Below are 15,873 nucleotides of genomic sequence, written 5' to 3'. Positions count from 1 at the left end.
GGGGCTGCTCCATGCCTCGGCAGCCTGGGAGGGGGGCGGTGCGAGGCTCCCGGCCCCGCCCCGGGGAGCAGGAGGGGGACACGCCTCTGGGGGCAGCCGCCCGCGTGCAGCCCGCCCCGAAGCGTCGCACCCCTGGGTCTCGCCTGGGGCAGCTGGGCCACAGGTTCTGTTCGAAGTGGATTCCCAGGACAGCAGACCGAGCGTCGGAGTCGGAGATAAACAGGAGAACGCGTTCCCTGGGCGGGCAGGACGGGCGGTTTCTGTTTTCTCTGTAGCTCAGGAACAGGCCGACTGGGTTCTGCCACCTGCGACGACCGACACAGCACAGGGGACGAGGGGCTGGGACTGCCCGGGGAGCGGGAGGAACCGGGCCAGGAGGCCTGGCTGCTGGGCTCTGGCCTTAGGCCCTCGGTCCACAGGGACTAATTCGGCCTTCTTTTCTTTGTTTCTTTTTTTCACTTTTGAAATTTTTATTGATTTTAAATATAAAACAAAATCCAGCTTGAACTGCAAAATTCCACCAGGAGCGACCAGTGGGACTACAATGTTTTCAATATATTACTAAAACTGCTAATGTATGCAATAAAACGGAATTCACAGTAGCATAATGTGAGCTTTTTATTACAGTGGTTTATACATTAGGATGAACTAATATTTATTTATTTTTGTACTAGAGATTGGACCCAGGGCCTTTAACTCAGCTACATCCCTAGTTCTTTTTTTTTTTTTTTTTTTTTTGACAGTCTCTCCCTAAGGTGCTAATTTGCCCAGGCTGGGCTTAAACTGTGATCGTCCTGCCTCAGCCTCCCAGAGGCTAGGATGAATTAAAATTTTAATGTAACACTTTAATAGGTCTGTACAAAAAGATTCAAAAAGTAACTTGCCAAAACTTGTGACTATGAATGTGGTGGTTTTCGTTTGGTTTTTTTTTGAGACAGGCTCTCCTTACATAGTTCAAGCTGGCCTCAAACTCACTGTGTAGCCCAGGCTGGTCTCAAACTGGCAGTGGTCCTCCTGTCTCAGCCTCCCAGGTGCTGGATGACAGGTATGCGTCACCACACCCAGTTTATGAATGTGTTTGAAACCACAGCTCTGTAAAAGACTAGTAAAGAAGACACGGTGGTCAAATGCCTAAAGTAGGTGGCTACGCCTTCGATCACCCAAGTTGCCAGGCTCCAGGGCCTCTGTTGCTGGGAAGGCAGGGCTAGCACTATCCCACCAGGCTGCTTGTCCTGAGGGCTGGGAGCTGTGTCCCCAGTTCCACTTGCTGGGCACAGACAATGCTCAAAACATGCTCTTGGGCCGTGTGTCCATCACTACTTACTGGGTACCTACTGTGTGCCTGGCCTGGTGCTGCACCCCCTTGGGAGATTCTGTTGCTCACAGCAATGACCCCTGTCCTATTTTCAAAGAGCTGGACCAGATGTGATATGCTTATGTTTTTTTTAAAAAAAGATATTCTTCCTTGCCACAAATAGCTCCATTTTTAACTGTGCAATTCAGTGGTTTGTGGTATATTCACGAGGTCCACACATGATTTTAAATTCTCAAGATAGGGGCTGGGGATTTAGCTCAGCGGCAAAGCGCCTGCCTGGCAAGCGCAAGGTCGTGAGTTCGATTCCTGGTACCGGAAGAAAAACAAAAAAAAAACAAAACTAAATTCTCAAGATAATGATTGGAAAAAAAAAAAAAGATAATGATTGGGCCAGGAGTGCTCATGCACGCCTGTAATCCCAGCACTTGGGAGGCTGAGGCAGGAGGATCATTGTGAGTTCAAGACCAGCCTGGGCTACAAAGTGAGCTTGAGGCCAGCCTGAACTGCATATCCAGACCCTGTCTCAAAAAAAAAAAAAAAAAAAAAGATAATGATCCGTGTGAGCATTGTCACCCACATTTTGTTAATAGGGAAGCAAATATCCAGAGAGGCTGAGTCACTCACCACCCAGCAGGAACTGCAGAATGAAGACTTGAACCCACACAGCCGAGACCAAAGCCCAGCTCTGGGCAGGAGGTTGGAGGGCCTCTTGGGATGAGACCAGACGATGCAGGGTCTTAAAAGCCATCCACTGGCTGGGTGTGGGGGCACATGCCTGTAATCCCAGCACTTGGGAGGCTGAGGCAGGAGGGTCACTGAGAATTTGAGGCCAGCTTAGGCTACACAGTGAGTTCAAGGCCAGCCTGGGAGACATAGTGAGGCCCTGTCTCAAAAATAAATAAATAAAATCCATCCTTGAAATGAGATCCTTTTGCCACAGCAGGCTGGTGAGCAGGTGAGTGGAGAGGCTGCATTTGCAGTAGCAACCCTAGGGGCTCTTTCTAGAAAGGTGTAGAATTTAGTCTGTGTAGGAACTGGCCCTGTTCCCCTTTAGCTGCTGTGTGTCTACCATTGGTTCTTTAGCAAAACAATACAACAAGTGCACTGGGAGCCTGCTTTGTCCCGCGTCGGAGTGACAAGTCCACAGTATCTGTCCCCAAGACCTCCCCACTGGTGGGGGCCCCAGGTGCACAGACAGAGCAGCCACCACGAGGCAGGAGGCACAGGGTGCTGAGAAGAGGCCAGTGGCCAGCAGCCCATCAGGGGCACGGGAGCTGCGCAAGGTGACATCTTAGCGTGGCCGCCGTCCCAGGCTGAGGCCTGAGGTCACGGAGTGCGAAGGTGTCGGCCGGGGCGGGCAGCCGACTTAGCGCCCCGGGGGGGGGGGGCGGGGACAGCGGCAAGGGAGCCAGGTGTCAGGCTGGGGGCTGAGGGCTGCTCCTGAGAGCACTGGCTTCCTGCTCTCCCCGCCCACCTGGCAGGGTGGCAGTGCAGGTCCCAGAAGCCAGGGGAGCCTCAGGCAAACCCCTACAGCCTGGCGGGTGCTGCGGGGGATGTTGGGGAGGGCCTGGTACTGCCAGAGCAGCAGCTGCCCCAGGCGACGACCTGCAGCCTGCAGGGTGAAGCGAGCAGGGTGAGGCAGGGCCCCTAGAAGGAAGGCAGCGCTCTGTGCTCGGGGACCTCGGCGTGGCTGGGGTAGCAGCGAGGGCGGACGCAGGCAGAGCCTGAGGCCTGGGGGCCCGCGGCCAGGACGCCAGGTCGTGGCTTTCTCGCCCTCCCGGCTGCTCCCAGACCTGCTCAGACGAGAGCTGATGGTTAAGAGCCTCGCTCGGCCATCCCCACTGGGCCCCGTCTCGGGAGAGATGTGCCGGGCGGAGGCACCATGGTCAGCTGGCAGGGCGGTGGGCAGGTGGCAGGTGCTGCGGGAGGAGAAGCGGCCGCACCCCCTGCCCAGCGCCCTGCCGCAGAACCGCGTGCAGCCCTGATTAGGAACCGCAAGCACGGACAGGACGGGCGGAACACAGCCTCTGCCCCAAGCCGCACACGCTCGCGTCTGACCTAACCCGCGTGCTAATGACGGCAGGGCAATTTTGCGAGGCGGCCTGCAGCATCCATAAGGAGAGGAAAAGCACCGAGGGCTCCTCGAGAGGAGGCAGCTGCCGCCCTCCCCGTCCCCACAGAGACGCTGCTCGCATGCAGACGCGATGGCGCAAGAGGGACAAGGACAACGGGCAGCCAGAGTGCGCAGGGGCGAGGAAGAGGGGCTGCCCTCTGTGCAGCGGGCAGACACGGCCTACGGCCAAGGCGAGCGCGCTGCTTGGGCAGAGTGTGGGCTGAATTTGAACCCCGCTCACCCTCTTAGCTGGAGGCTCTTCTGCAGTCAACACCCTGCACCACTGTACCTGGAGGTGCTGGGGAGAGGCGTGGGGCCGGGGGGCGGGCAGGAAGTGAAACTAGCAGTAATAGACACCAGAAGGGGCTGGTGGGAGTCAGTCCACGCGGACCCCCACCCTCCTCTGAGAAAGCTGAGAGAAGGGGCACGCAGGCTCCCCTCAGCAGGGACTCCCTGAATAAGAGCAAGGTGGGCACCCAAGGGCCGCACATGAGTTCCACCGGGTGGAGCAAAGGGCAGAGGCCAGCGAGGGGCGCTGCCAGCCTCCTTCCCTTCCTCCAGCCCTGCCCGTGCCCTCCCGCCTCCTGACTGCCCTGCAGACCCGGCCTGCCCTTCTTGCCCCTCCCCTTGAGGCTTCCCTGGCATACCCACCCGCACAGGACCTTGTCACCATGCCCCCCCGGCCCACTTTTTTCTTGTTGCCTGTTTCCTGCCTCAGGGCACAAGCTGTAGCAGAGGGGGTCGTTGTCCTGCTCTTCTCCGGTCCCTAGGACAGCCACAAGTCCACACAGGTAGCACACAGGATGGGCCTGGTTTGTTGAATGACTACTAGAAAAGCCCCCCACCCTACCCAAAAACACTGACTCCTTGTCCCTGACAGAGCTGGGTCCCTGCCACCACACGCATCTCCGCTGTCCGTGTAGCAGACACTCCTGCTGCTGAGCTGTCTGGTGACAACTACCAGACTGCGCTCGCTGGGACCTCAGGGAGGGGACCCGGCACGCGGCCAGCACAGAAAGGAATCTCACACCCGCTGCCCACTTCATCCTCACAAGAGCCTGGAGATACTGCACTGCTCCACTCAACACACCCTGCTTCTCCGTGCCACGTGCCCAGGCTGCACATGGCACAGGGTGGTGGGAAGAGGGGCACACAGCAGCCCCCCACAGAGTGTTGAGCTATATTCCCAGCCCCTCCTCTTTTATTAAATTGTTTAGTTTTGGTTTTTGAGACAGGTCTCCCTATGCAGCCCAGGCTGGCTTTGAACACATGGAGATCCTCCTGCCTCGGCCTCCAGATGCTAGGATTACAGGTGTGTGCCACCACACCCAGCTAAATTTTTAACCCTGATCCGGGGTCTGAGAAAGCTGCCTCGGCTGTGTGATTCTCCTGCCTCAGCCCAGTGGAGCCTGGAGCCTGCCCAGTGTGAGTTTCCGTGCAGGGGGAGCAGTAGAATACCCAGCGTGTGCGGCATCTTTTCACACAGGAAAGGTGCGGCTCCTCAGCGCCACCTGCAGGGCTCGAGGGGTCCCCAGTGGCTGCTGCTCCTGGCCTTGCTAGGCCCTGCCGGTGCCTCAGTCTTGGTCTCTGCCACCTGGGCCAGGCCCGTCCGCACTGTGCCCAGGGCTGACTCTGCCACTCGTCACCATGTCCAAGCAGATGCCCCTACCTGTCGCCCCCCAACCCCGAACATCCGGCACCAATACAAGTGCTTGAAGGCCTGAGGACGGTGAGCTCAGTGAGGCCTCACGGACCGGGCCCCCGAAGCCAGGCGAGGGAAAGACGCGCCCCAGGTTGCGCCTGCTGAGCGGCAGAGGGGACAGAAGCGAGCAGGTGCTCAGGTGCCATTGGAGTCTGGATTTTTCCTGCCCTCAGCTCGGCGTCTTCAAGGAGGGAGGGATCACCTGACTTCCCCCTGGTCAAGGAACATGAAGGTGCCACCATCACCACCTGCCTAGCTATACCTGTGCCAGGGCGGCCTGAAAAGCCACCAAAGATAAAATACTCCTTTTTTTTAAGCTCTAAATCCGTTTTCATGCCAAGCTGCCGGGGCTTGCTGGCCTCCCTGCTGAAGGTGCCAGAACGACGCTCGGGGTGCCCGCCAGCTCTGCTAGAAGCTGGGGTCCCGGGGGCAGGTTCACGAGCCAGGGGCACACAAGCAGACGAGCTCGTCAGACACTCTCTGTCCTACCTTCTCCACCTTGGGCTGGAACAGCGGCCCCATTATGAGAAGCATTTGCTCCATCTCTGATAATTCCACCAGGCCAGGGGGATCAGGTGTCGGGCCCCAGGCAGCTGAGAGTCCCTTCTGCTGCCGGCCTGCCTGGGGACAGGCATGGCTCTCTCCACTCACTGTGAAGCTGCTTCTCAGCTTCTCACAGTGTAAAGGTGGGGTAACAGCCGATCGTGGCACTGCATGCCTACAACCCCAGCACTCAGGAGGCTGAGGCAGGAGGACTGCTGTAAGTTTGAGGCCAGCTTGGGCTGCACAGTAAGATGCTCAAAAAGAAAGAAAGGAAAGGAAAAAATCCATAGTAAGATGCTCAAAAATATAATAGAAAGAGGAAAAGGAAAAAAAAAATCCCCAAGTCCCAGGCAAGTCCTAGCCTGCCTTTTCCTAGCCACGCAGGCCCTGTACCCACTATTCAATCCATTCATTTGTCCTGAACCCGCTCTGCCCGCCTTTGGGCCTCAGTTTGTTCATCTGGAAATGGGCATCTTGCTAACCTCTCAGGCCAGTTTGAGGGACTAAAAGGAAAACCTATCTGAGAGGCATCCACAAATCCTGAAACACAAAAGGGACAAGAACTTCTGGTTTTCTTCCTTCTGGTTGACTTTCTCTGATTCCATGAAAATATTTGCTGATGCTGAGTGTAAAAGAGGGGCTGGAAATGACTGCTGAATGAGTGACCCCAACTACAGTGGAATTTTTTTTTTGAGACAGGGTCTCTCTACGGAGCCCAGGCTGGCCTCAAACTCACAGCCATCCTCCTGCCTCAGCCTCTCCAGTGCTGGGGCTACAGGCGGGCCACACAGCACTCAGTCGGACAGGAAGAGGGCTGCTCAGCCTGTGCCGGCGCATTTCCAGGCGCCCGCTGTGCCAGGCTGCTATCTCGTCCTAGTCTCACAATCTGAGCAGTCGGTGCTTTTGCACATCCAAGGGGAGGCAGGCGCGGTTAGTGAAATCCTGAAAGGCGCTGGCAGCCTTCTGCCTTTTAAAAGAAGCTGGGAGACAAAGCTGCATTCGCAGCGGCCTCTAGCGGCATATCTCCGAACAGCATGCTAACGCCGAAGGAATCTTCCTATTGACCCAGATTCAAAGGCGGGGGCTGGAAGGGGCCGGGTTCAGATCCCGGCTTGGAGGAGATCACCAAAGTCCAGAGCGAAGGCGGCTCCCCTGGGTCACAGCAAGGCCTCACGCTGCTCTGTCCACACCCGTGGCCACCACTGGCCGTCTGCGCTTCAGAGACAGACTGGTTTGGAAGAACAAACAGGGACCCAGTTTCTCAAAGACCTCACCCTGCTTTCTCCTGATTTCCCCTCCCTGCCCAGGTGCTGCTGGAACATCCCACATCCAGGCCTTTCACTAAAGCGTCCTGGGCTCCGAGGCCAAAGTGCACTACGCCAGTAAACTCTCAGCTTTAACAAGTGTGTCCCTCGTGACTTCCTCCTCCAAATGCTGCCGGGACGTGCCAATCAACGGGCCGAAGCAACAGCTCAGCATGACTCCAGGGTCTGGCGCAGGAAAAGCCATTTTGTCATATTCTGGAGACATGGTCCAAAAATAAATCAGTCTGAGGACTTCCAGGGGCTGAGCGGAAAGGCTTTGCTGCCAGGTGAGCTGAAGCCTGTTTTTTTTTGCTTTTTTTCTTGGACAGGTCTCGCCATGGAGTTCAGGCTGGCCTTGAACTATGCAGCCCAGGCTGGCTTCAAACACAGCAATCCTCCTGCTTCAGCCTCCCGAGTGCTGGGACTACAGCTGTGCGCCACCACGCTGTACCAAAGCCTGCGTTTGTGACGCAGGGCACAGCTGTGTCTGCCTCTGGGTCTCAATCTCCTTCTGCAAGGGCACTTTGATTCATCCCCAGGAACCTCAAAGGCTGGCACCAGATGCTGAGACAACACAGTGGGAGCAGGACAGGGCGGGGGGCTGGGGTGCACCTGGGTGGTAGAGCACTTGCCTGGCACACAGCAGGCCCTGGGTTCTACCCTCTGAGAAAGACAGAAAGAGACAGACAGCTTCAAGGGCACCAGTAACAACTGGCATTTGCAGTTTTCTAAATGTGAGATCCTGCTCCCCCACTGAACCTTCCCACAGCCTTGTGAGGCCAGGGCCTCGATCCCTGTTTCACAGCTGGGCAACGAACGCGCGGAGAAACGCGTTTGTGTTCACGGGGCTGCTGAGGGCTGCGGCTGAGCCCCTCTGGCTCAAGCTCCTCCCTGCAGCGTCATGGCGGCGGTGGCACCTTCCCCGAGTTCTCTGAGGGGTCTACGGCCTGCACCGCCTCGCAGTGTGGCGGCCGCACACGGGGGTCTGATATCGCAGTGAACTGAAGTGGGTGCTAAAGAGGGTGCTGCTTTTAATGCTTAGCCTGAGTAGTCAAAGCAGAGCCCTGACAGCGCCCGGCCTGGGTCTCTTGGTTTTTTTTTTGTTGTTGTTTGTTTTGGTTTTGGTTTTTTTCCGGTACCAGGAATCGAACTCACAACCTTGCACTTGCCAGGCAGGTGCTGTGCCTCTGAGCTAAATCCCCAGCCCCTGGGTCTCTTCATTGTTGCCAGCCTCCAGGATGAGGCGGATCCGGCTATGGACCCGGCCATGTCCTGTTCATCACTGCTGCTGCTACGATGTAGTGGGTGTAGCGGGGCCGGGCAGTGACCTCCTTTGGAGCTGCTTAGAAAGGGGGACCCTGGTGCTGTTTTGGTTTCGGTTTTACATCACAGGGTCTTGCTATGTAGCACAGGCTGCCCTTGAACTCCCAGCGATCCTCCTGATTCAGCCTCAGGGCTGGGATTACAGGCATGACCAGCGCCCCCCACCAATCTCTGCTAGGCTCCCTGAGGGATTCCAGAGGCGAGGTGAGGGGCCCTGGGCAGGCCGCCTCGGGGCACACACGCGATGGTCACACCCCGAGTGCTGCCTTCTACCTATTCCCTGGGGTACCTGCTCGAAGGCTTCTTTCCTTGCCTCACTCTCTCCCAATGGCAGCCTTCCCCAAAGCTGCCAGTCGCCTGGGCAGCCCCAGCTGTCCTCCCACGTGCAAACCAGGAGCAGCACACTGAGCCTTCCCTACTCCAGAGAGATGGCGCCGCTGCCCATGCCCCGGCTGGAGGCTGGGCCTGGTGTTCTGGGAGGTCAGGGGCCGGTGCCTTATTCCCTCCTCCTGCAGCAGCTCCAGTACGCCCACCCAGTCTGGCTGAAAGAAAATACTTCCATTTTCCTAAACCAGGCGTGGTGGCACATGCCTGTAATCCCAGCACTTGGGAGGCTGAGGCAGGAGGATCACTGTGAGTTCAAGGCTGGCCTGAACCACAGGAGACCCTAGCTCTAAAACACTAAAAAACAAAAACAAAAAATAACTGTAGAACCCTACACAATACTGAAAATCCGACCACAGCAGTGATTTCAACCATCAACGGAAGGCGTTTTATTTTGATGGATCTGTGTATCACAAAGGTATTAACTCCCTTCCTCACCCTTCCTCCCTCCCCACCAAGATTTTTCAAAAAAGTACAAAACTCTCTTATCTAATTTCTCCAAAGTCTTACTAATTAAAAGAGCTGAGCGGTGCCCCGCTCACAAGGGGCTGCTGTTGCAGAGAACACAGTCTGTCCTTGAGCTCCGGAGATTTGCACCCCTCCCTGGGGAAGAAATGGTCAACACTTCTGCCGCCTTCTGATAAATTCCACTCTCGATCACCGCACATTATCATTCCCTGGACACCTTCTTAGGGCTCTGATTGCTGGATGCATTTTTCATTTGGCAAAAATCCAGTGTGGCTTTGCGTGGGATGTCTGCGTGTCAGAACAGCAGTGTCAAGGCTCTGGCTTTGAGGGAGAGCATAGCAAGACGCATTCCTATTCCCTGGAAGCACGGTGGAGACGGGCGGGTGTCCGAGGGGACGGGCAGCAGGCGCCGCTCGCTTGGAATTGTGGGGCGGTGGCCTCTAGGTCCCGGAGAGAGGGCCGGAATGTAAACCTGTAAAGGGTGGAGTCTGCGTCCTTTCGATGCGCATGCGTCAGCGCAGGGCACACGGGAAAGTCAGGGACGGGTCACCGAGGTGAGCGCCACCAGGGTCGCGCCAGCCCAGACCCTGGGGAGAAAAAGACGCGTCCTGGTACCCTGGCAAGCTGCGCTTCCGCCTCTGGCTCACCAGGGACCCTGAGGGTGCGATGCCAAAATGAAGTTCAGAGCCCACGTAGTCGGGCTCTTCCGGACGCCGGGCGGCCGCATCTGAGAGGGTGAAGGTCTACCCGGAAGGGTACGCCTTGATGATCTTCACGTCGTCCACGGGCCGGTCCTGGGAGTTGGTTTCCACCATCCCCACGCGGTTCACCATGCCGATCCCCTGGCACACGCGGCCGAAGATGGTGTGCTTGCCATCGAGCCACTGGGTGGGGGCGAGGGTCACGAAGAACTGGCTGCCGTTGGTGTCCGGCCCCGCGTTGGCCATCGCGAGGATCCCAGCCCCTGGGGAAGGGAGAGGGGAGGAGCGAGAGCTAGTCCGCCTCCAGCACAGGGCCGCAACATCCCGGGTATGCGGAGCAGTCACTGTCCTCACTGGTGCGGCCCCAGGAGCGCCCCTCTGTCCTGCACAGGGTAATCGCTGCGCCCCATAACCCTGGGTCCCACCACAGCGACTCCCCAGCTGGTCCCTGAGGCCCCCGCTAACCACCGGCCCACGTCACCATCCCCTCCCACACTCATCGGCCCGTGTGCTGCTACGAGGGTGCTGCTGATGTCCTTGGCTTTGTGACATGTGCTGAGTGGTCAGAGTCCAGACACCCAGGGCAGCACTCAGAACCACACAGGACCCTGCAAGAGGCACTGCATCGGCTCCTGCGCCAGGGCTCCTGTGGCGCCACGGCTGGCAGTTCCCTGGCACCACGCCAGGTGTCCAGCGTCACTCTGAATCCCAGCCAGGAGAGCCAGCTTTCAAGCCCACCCCTCTACCCGCTGCACACTTACCGGTGAACTTGAGGTCGGGGTGAAGCTCATCTTCAAACTGTTTGCCGTAGATGGATGCGCCGCCGCGACCTGCGATCAGAAGATGGGAACTGAGCCAGCCAGGCCTGCGCCCGGCTGTGAGCCCAGCACCCGCCAGGGCCAGAAGTCTTTTCGGGGTGCAGGAGAGAGAAGGAAAGCGTGCCCTGCCTGCTAGACGGACCACAGCTGCAGAACCAACTTGTGAGCCACCGGCTTCATGCAGGTTAGGATTGCTTTTCAAAGTAAGTTTCCTCCTGCTTTCTACGTTCATACAGGTTTGCGATCGAATATACAGAACACAGAGGAACAGCCGGGTGTGGTGGTGCATGCCTGTAATCCCAGCACTGGGGAGGCTGAGGCAGGAGGATCAATGTGCGTTTGAGGCCAGCCTGGGCTACAAAGTGAGCTCAAGGCCAGCCTGAACTACATAGTGAGACCCTGTCTCAAAAAGACAAAAAAAAACAAAAAACAGAGGAAGATCAAAAGAACACTGGGGCTCCCTGAGATCGAATCATCTACAGAATCTGACACCTTAAGAAGAGTCCCAACTTCTCACATTATTGTGAGTATTTCAGCAGGAGCCACCAAGCCCGAACCCCGTGTGCTGCAGAGACTGCCCATCAAGGAGCACTCTTCCCTCTTTGCTTAGATCTGCCTACAAATCCCGACCAACCCAGGACGCCAGCGGCATCATCAGAGGACCGGAGACGGCGGAGCTGAAACCTACCTGCCTTCCCAACCCAGGCAAGAAAAACAAGATGCACCTATGTCGAGCCAACCCCCAGCTTAAGGGCAAACACGGGCAGTGGGAAGGAGAGTGGGGATGAGGCAGAGGCAGGCGACAGCAGCAGCCCCGAGAACACACGCAGGGGACGGGCAGGGGGAACAAGAACCGTCTGCCAGCAACACCGCCACCACGCGCTGCTCCTGCCGTGTCCGCGGGGGCACGGTCCCGAGCTGGACCCCGGAAAGCAGGACGTTCTGTTGTGCGGCACTCGCCTCAGAGCCGCAGCGCTGAGTTCCCCACGGCCCCCACAGGGAAACACACCTGGCTCACACGCTGGCTTCTCCCCGCGGACAGCCAGGGCATCACTGCCGGCACACGGTGAACACTGGATTCACCAGGGCGGGCTGCCTGCCCGAGCCACCCAGATGCAAGCGTCCTCCTCTTACTGCCGCCTACGGAAGTGGTCGCTGCAGCACCGCGCCCACACCAGGTCCCGGGGCACAGCGCGGTGCCCCTGTAGAGGACCAGCTGGACGGCTCTGCACACCTGAACCACCAGGTGTTCCTGCGAGCGCCACCTGGGCGGCTCGCCTTGAAAGAGGAGCAACTGTCTCCATCTTGGCTGATGGACTCCCGCTCCCCGCATCTCTGCGCTGTTAGCTTTCGGGTCCCCCGCGGGGTCCGGGACCGTCCTCCGCTCTGTCCCCTGCTCTGTGACTGTCACTCTGTTCTGGCTTTGCTTGTGCGGCGGACATGGGGGTCTCCTCTGGGTGCAGCTGCTGCTGACCACGCGGTGATAAGCACGCTCTGCCTCCCCAGGAGACCGGGTAGGGGTGCCACCTGCCGTGCCCCCTCCAGCTGTCATCGGTGAGGAGGGAGTGCTCACGTGGTGCTTTCCTCTGCTTTTCGCACACGTTTTCCAGCTTACTGGCTTCTGTCCTCTGTGAACATCCACTTCTCTCGGAGAGGTCAGAGGTCAATCCTCTGCTAGTTTGTGCTTTGCAAATTCCTTATCCTGGGTGACTTCTTTCATTCTCTAAGGGGTTCTTCCAATGCACAGAAATCTCTGCAGGGAATCTGTTATTTCTTTCTTTTTTTGTTTTTTTTTTCCGGTACCGGGAATCAAACTCACGACCTTGCGCTTGCCAGGCAGGCACTGTGCCGCGAAGCTAAATCCCCAGCCCCTGGAATCTGTTATTTCTAAAAAACAAAAATCTACTTCTTTTCCTCAAGACCGCTCCCATGTCTTCCTCCACTCACGGTATGGAAATCTCCCAACCACGAATCAGACTTGAGGACACGAGAAGGCGGGAGGCCAGACAAGATCACCACACTTGGTGCCGCCAGGCCCCACCGCAGCTGGGCCCACACTCACACGCAGGCCCACGAAGGCCCAGGCGGCGGTGACCCGGCGCCACGTGGGGAGCAATCTGACCCCAGAGGACAGCTGATCAATGGAAGCCCCTTTCCTGGCAAGTGAGCCTCCGCCAGACGCCTCGGGCCGGCTGTCCCCTGCCGCCCCAGCCTCCTCCTCCACAGCCGCCGCGCCCTGGCCTCAGAGACACAGGCAGCGACTGAGCAGTTCTGTCTGCAGCCTTCTGACTTAGGAAAGTGAAGAGAAGTCTGCTGGGAGTTCAGAGGCGCTCTCCTGAGAGCAAGAGAGGGACTCGCTCCTCTGCGGCACTGCGGCTGTTCCCTGTCGCCTGCTCGGAGAGCGGCCACATCAGCAGCAGCTGCCCTGCAACCGGAGCCGCAGTCTGAGACCAAAGCCACCCGCCGGGATGGGTGGGGCGGAGGAGGGTGCTCGGAGGCCAGGGCTGTGTGACAGGCAGGACGCGCTCTTGGCGTTGGTGTGAGCAGCCCGAGTTCCCACGAGCAGCAGCCGTCCGCCGGGATTTATTCCAGTCCTGCCCCCAAGCCTCCACACTGACTCGATGGCCCTAGCTCACTAGGGGCAACTTCTGCTTGTTACTTCCACTGAGCAAAAGAAAGTTTCCAGAAGAGAAGGTGCAGCGCTCTGTCCACCAAATGCCCTTCCCGATGTGCGCCCCGCCCCTCCTGTTACTAATACATCACAGGAGCGTCTCCGGGCCTCACCGCACGCCCAATCCACTCACCCCTCGGGTCCCTCCTGCTGGGCCGTTCCCAGCCGCATATATAACTAACCATCAAAGCTCCTGGCCTTACACGTGCTGGACGGCAAGGAAGAGCTCAACAGGAAGCCAACCCCCAGGGGAAGAAGAGGAAGAGGTCAGCAGACACAGAGACCACCTGGGCGGCTCTCCTCACAGGAGGAGCGACGGTCTCCCTCATGGCTGAGCCTGACCCTGTTTCCTTGCACTGATGTGCGCAGAGCTGGCTGGGACTCCTCCTTATCCCTTCGACTGGCTTTAAGCCATGCCCATCGGTCCTGCCGAGGTGCTGATGGTAGTCTTTGAAGATGGCAGGCGGTGTTTGCCCGGACCCCCGCTGTTCCCGTGTCCCTACATTGGATGGAGAGCCAGAGCGCCTCGCTTTCGCTGGGATTGATCCTCACCCTCTGAGATAGAGGCTGTGACTTCCCGGGGCTTGGAAGATTACACATCAGAGCTGAAGCCCTGAGCCCAAAACATCAGATACTACCTCAACTGTGTCACGCAGGTTACTCTTTCTGCAGATCCTTCTCTCTGCATTTGCAGAAGGGATTTCAGGCCTCCTGCCTGCCCAGCTCACAGCACTCCCCTGCTTCCCGCGACTCTCACAGTCACTCATCCTCAAGCCACTCCTTTCTTCACCAATAAAAACCTGGGTTCAGGGCTGGGGATTTAGCTCAGCGGCACAGCGCCTGCCTGGCAATCGCAAGGTCGTGAGTTCGATTCCAGGTACTGGAAAAAAACAAAACAAAAAAACCCAACAAAAAAGGCTGGGTTCAGCCCTAGGTGGAGCCTTTGTTCCAAATGGCTATCATCATGGCTGTACTTAGGCTCTCCTTGGCTCCCCATAACTACAAATATGCCTTAGCATCTTTATTCTCACCATGGGATGCACTGGAAGTGGTAGATTGGAATTAACTCACACAAATTCCAATTCACTTTCCATGGGATTACAAATATAACTCCTGGGCCAAGCTGAGGACCGGGAGGGCTCTCTATAACCAGAAACAGATAAAAGGCACACAGAGGCTAAGGAAAGAGGTAACACTGAGTTATTTTTATATGGGTAATCATAAAAAAATGGTTCAGAGCCAGGTGTGGTATAAACATCTGTAACCTCAGCACTCAGGAGGCTGAGGCAGGAGAATCACTTCAAGTTTGAGGTCAGTCTGGACTACACAGCAAGACTCTGTTACAAATGAGATGAAGCAGGAAGTCAGTGGTATGTGAGCTGAGAAAGACCCGGTGAAGACACTGGGATGACCACAGAAGGGACAGCTCCGGAGTGCTCAGCCCGAGGGACAGTGGGCACGGGACATGCACAGCAGCTCACAGGGCGCCCAGACACCACACACTGCCCGCCTGAGCTGGCACCGAATCAGCACACAGGCTCGACTCAGCGCCCAGGCCGTGCAGACGTTCTCTATACCCGGGCCAGACACAGTTATGTGGGAACCTCTTGAGTCACTCGGTTTCGTCACAGTTGTAACGTGGGAACGTGACATTAGGAAGGGCGGTAAAACGACGAGAAAAACACAGGGAAGCGCCGGAGGGAGCAACTCACACCCGAGTCACTTCCGGTCCTGGCTCCGCGGTCCGGACTCTCCTGGCTCACAGGAGCCGTGCGTGACAGACAGTTCCCTGCAGGACAGCCAGAGGGCGCCAGGAAGCCGGGCGGAAGAGAAGGCAGATCAGGCCGACAGATGGAGGACACGACCTGGCCTCCCCTCAGTGTGCAATGAAGCAAACACAGAACGATGACGACTTTAAAAGCCAGTTTCACCAGCATCAACCGTTCTAAAAGTTCTAGAAGAATCCGCCAAGGAAAGATCCGGAAGGTTCTTCTCCGTGCATTCCCAAGGCAGTAAGTAACGAGGACAGGCGCGCCCCGCTAGAACGCTCCCCAACACCCCAGTCCAAGAGGCCTCAGCGGAGACAGGGAGCAGCGAGGGCAACACAGCTAAGGCAAAGCCGGGCGGGGCCGGAGCCACGGGGCAGCAGCCAGGGCTGCCCAACTGCCGGGCACCAAGCCATACTTAGGGGGTGGCTCGGAGCCTGCGTGGGGGTAGACGGCCAGCACTGGCTGCTAGCGGGGTCCTGGGACCCGGTTTAGGGGCCCCAGGGGGATGGGCAGATACTGGTCCTCCCAAAGGGGTCACAACTCCCTCCTCTTCAGGCCGGAATAAAATGGAGAGAAAATAACCTCACTACTGAGTGGGGGCACAAGGGACCACAGAGGTGAGGAGAGAGATTCGGGGCACCAGGACCCTGTGCCTGACCGAGGAGGGAGGGAGAAAACAGACCTCAAGAACTCAGTCTGGCGCCTGTAATCCCAGCCCTCAGGAGGCTGAGGCAGGAGGATTGCTTTGAGTTTGAGGCCCAC

At 57.6% G+C, this 15,873-nt stretch overlaps 1 protein-coding gene across 1 annotated transcript in view; it reads right to left on the bottom strand.

Moving 5' to 3' along the window:
* Positions 1-9,046: 9,046 nt before the first annotated feature.
* Ppil1 (peptidylprolyl isomerase (cyclophilin)-like 1) overlaps positions 9,047-15,873 on the bottom strand; it is a 12,462-nt gene continuing 5,635 nt past the window's right edge. Inside the window, exons 3-4 of the mRNA XM_005389635.2 lie at positions 10,615-10,683; positions 9,047-10,116 (exon numbers count right to left, since the gene is read on the bottom strand). Coding sequence (XP_005389692.1) covers positions 9,896-10,116; positions 10,615-10,683 — 290 coding nt within the window. The 3' untranslated portion in view covers positions 9,047-9,895. The remainder of the gene's footprint in view (positions 10,117-10,614; positions 10,684-15,873) is intronic.

Source organism: Chinchilla lanigera, unplaced genomic scaffold, assembly GCF_000276665.1.
Source record: "Chinchilla lanigera isolate Chin_1 unplaced genomic scaffold, ChiLan1.0 scaffold00036, whole genome shotgun sequence".
NCBI lineage: Eukaryota > Metazoa > Chordata > Mammalia > Rodentia > Chinchillidae > Chinchilla > Chinchilla lanigera.
This window is presented reverse-complemented; position numbering and strand designations above follow the sequence as displayed.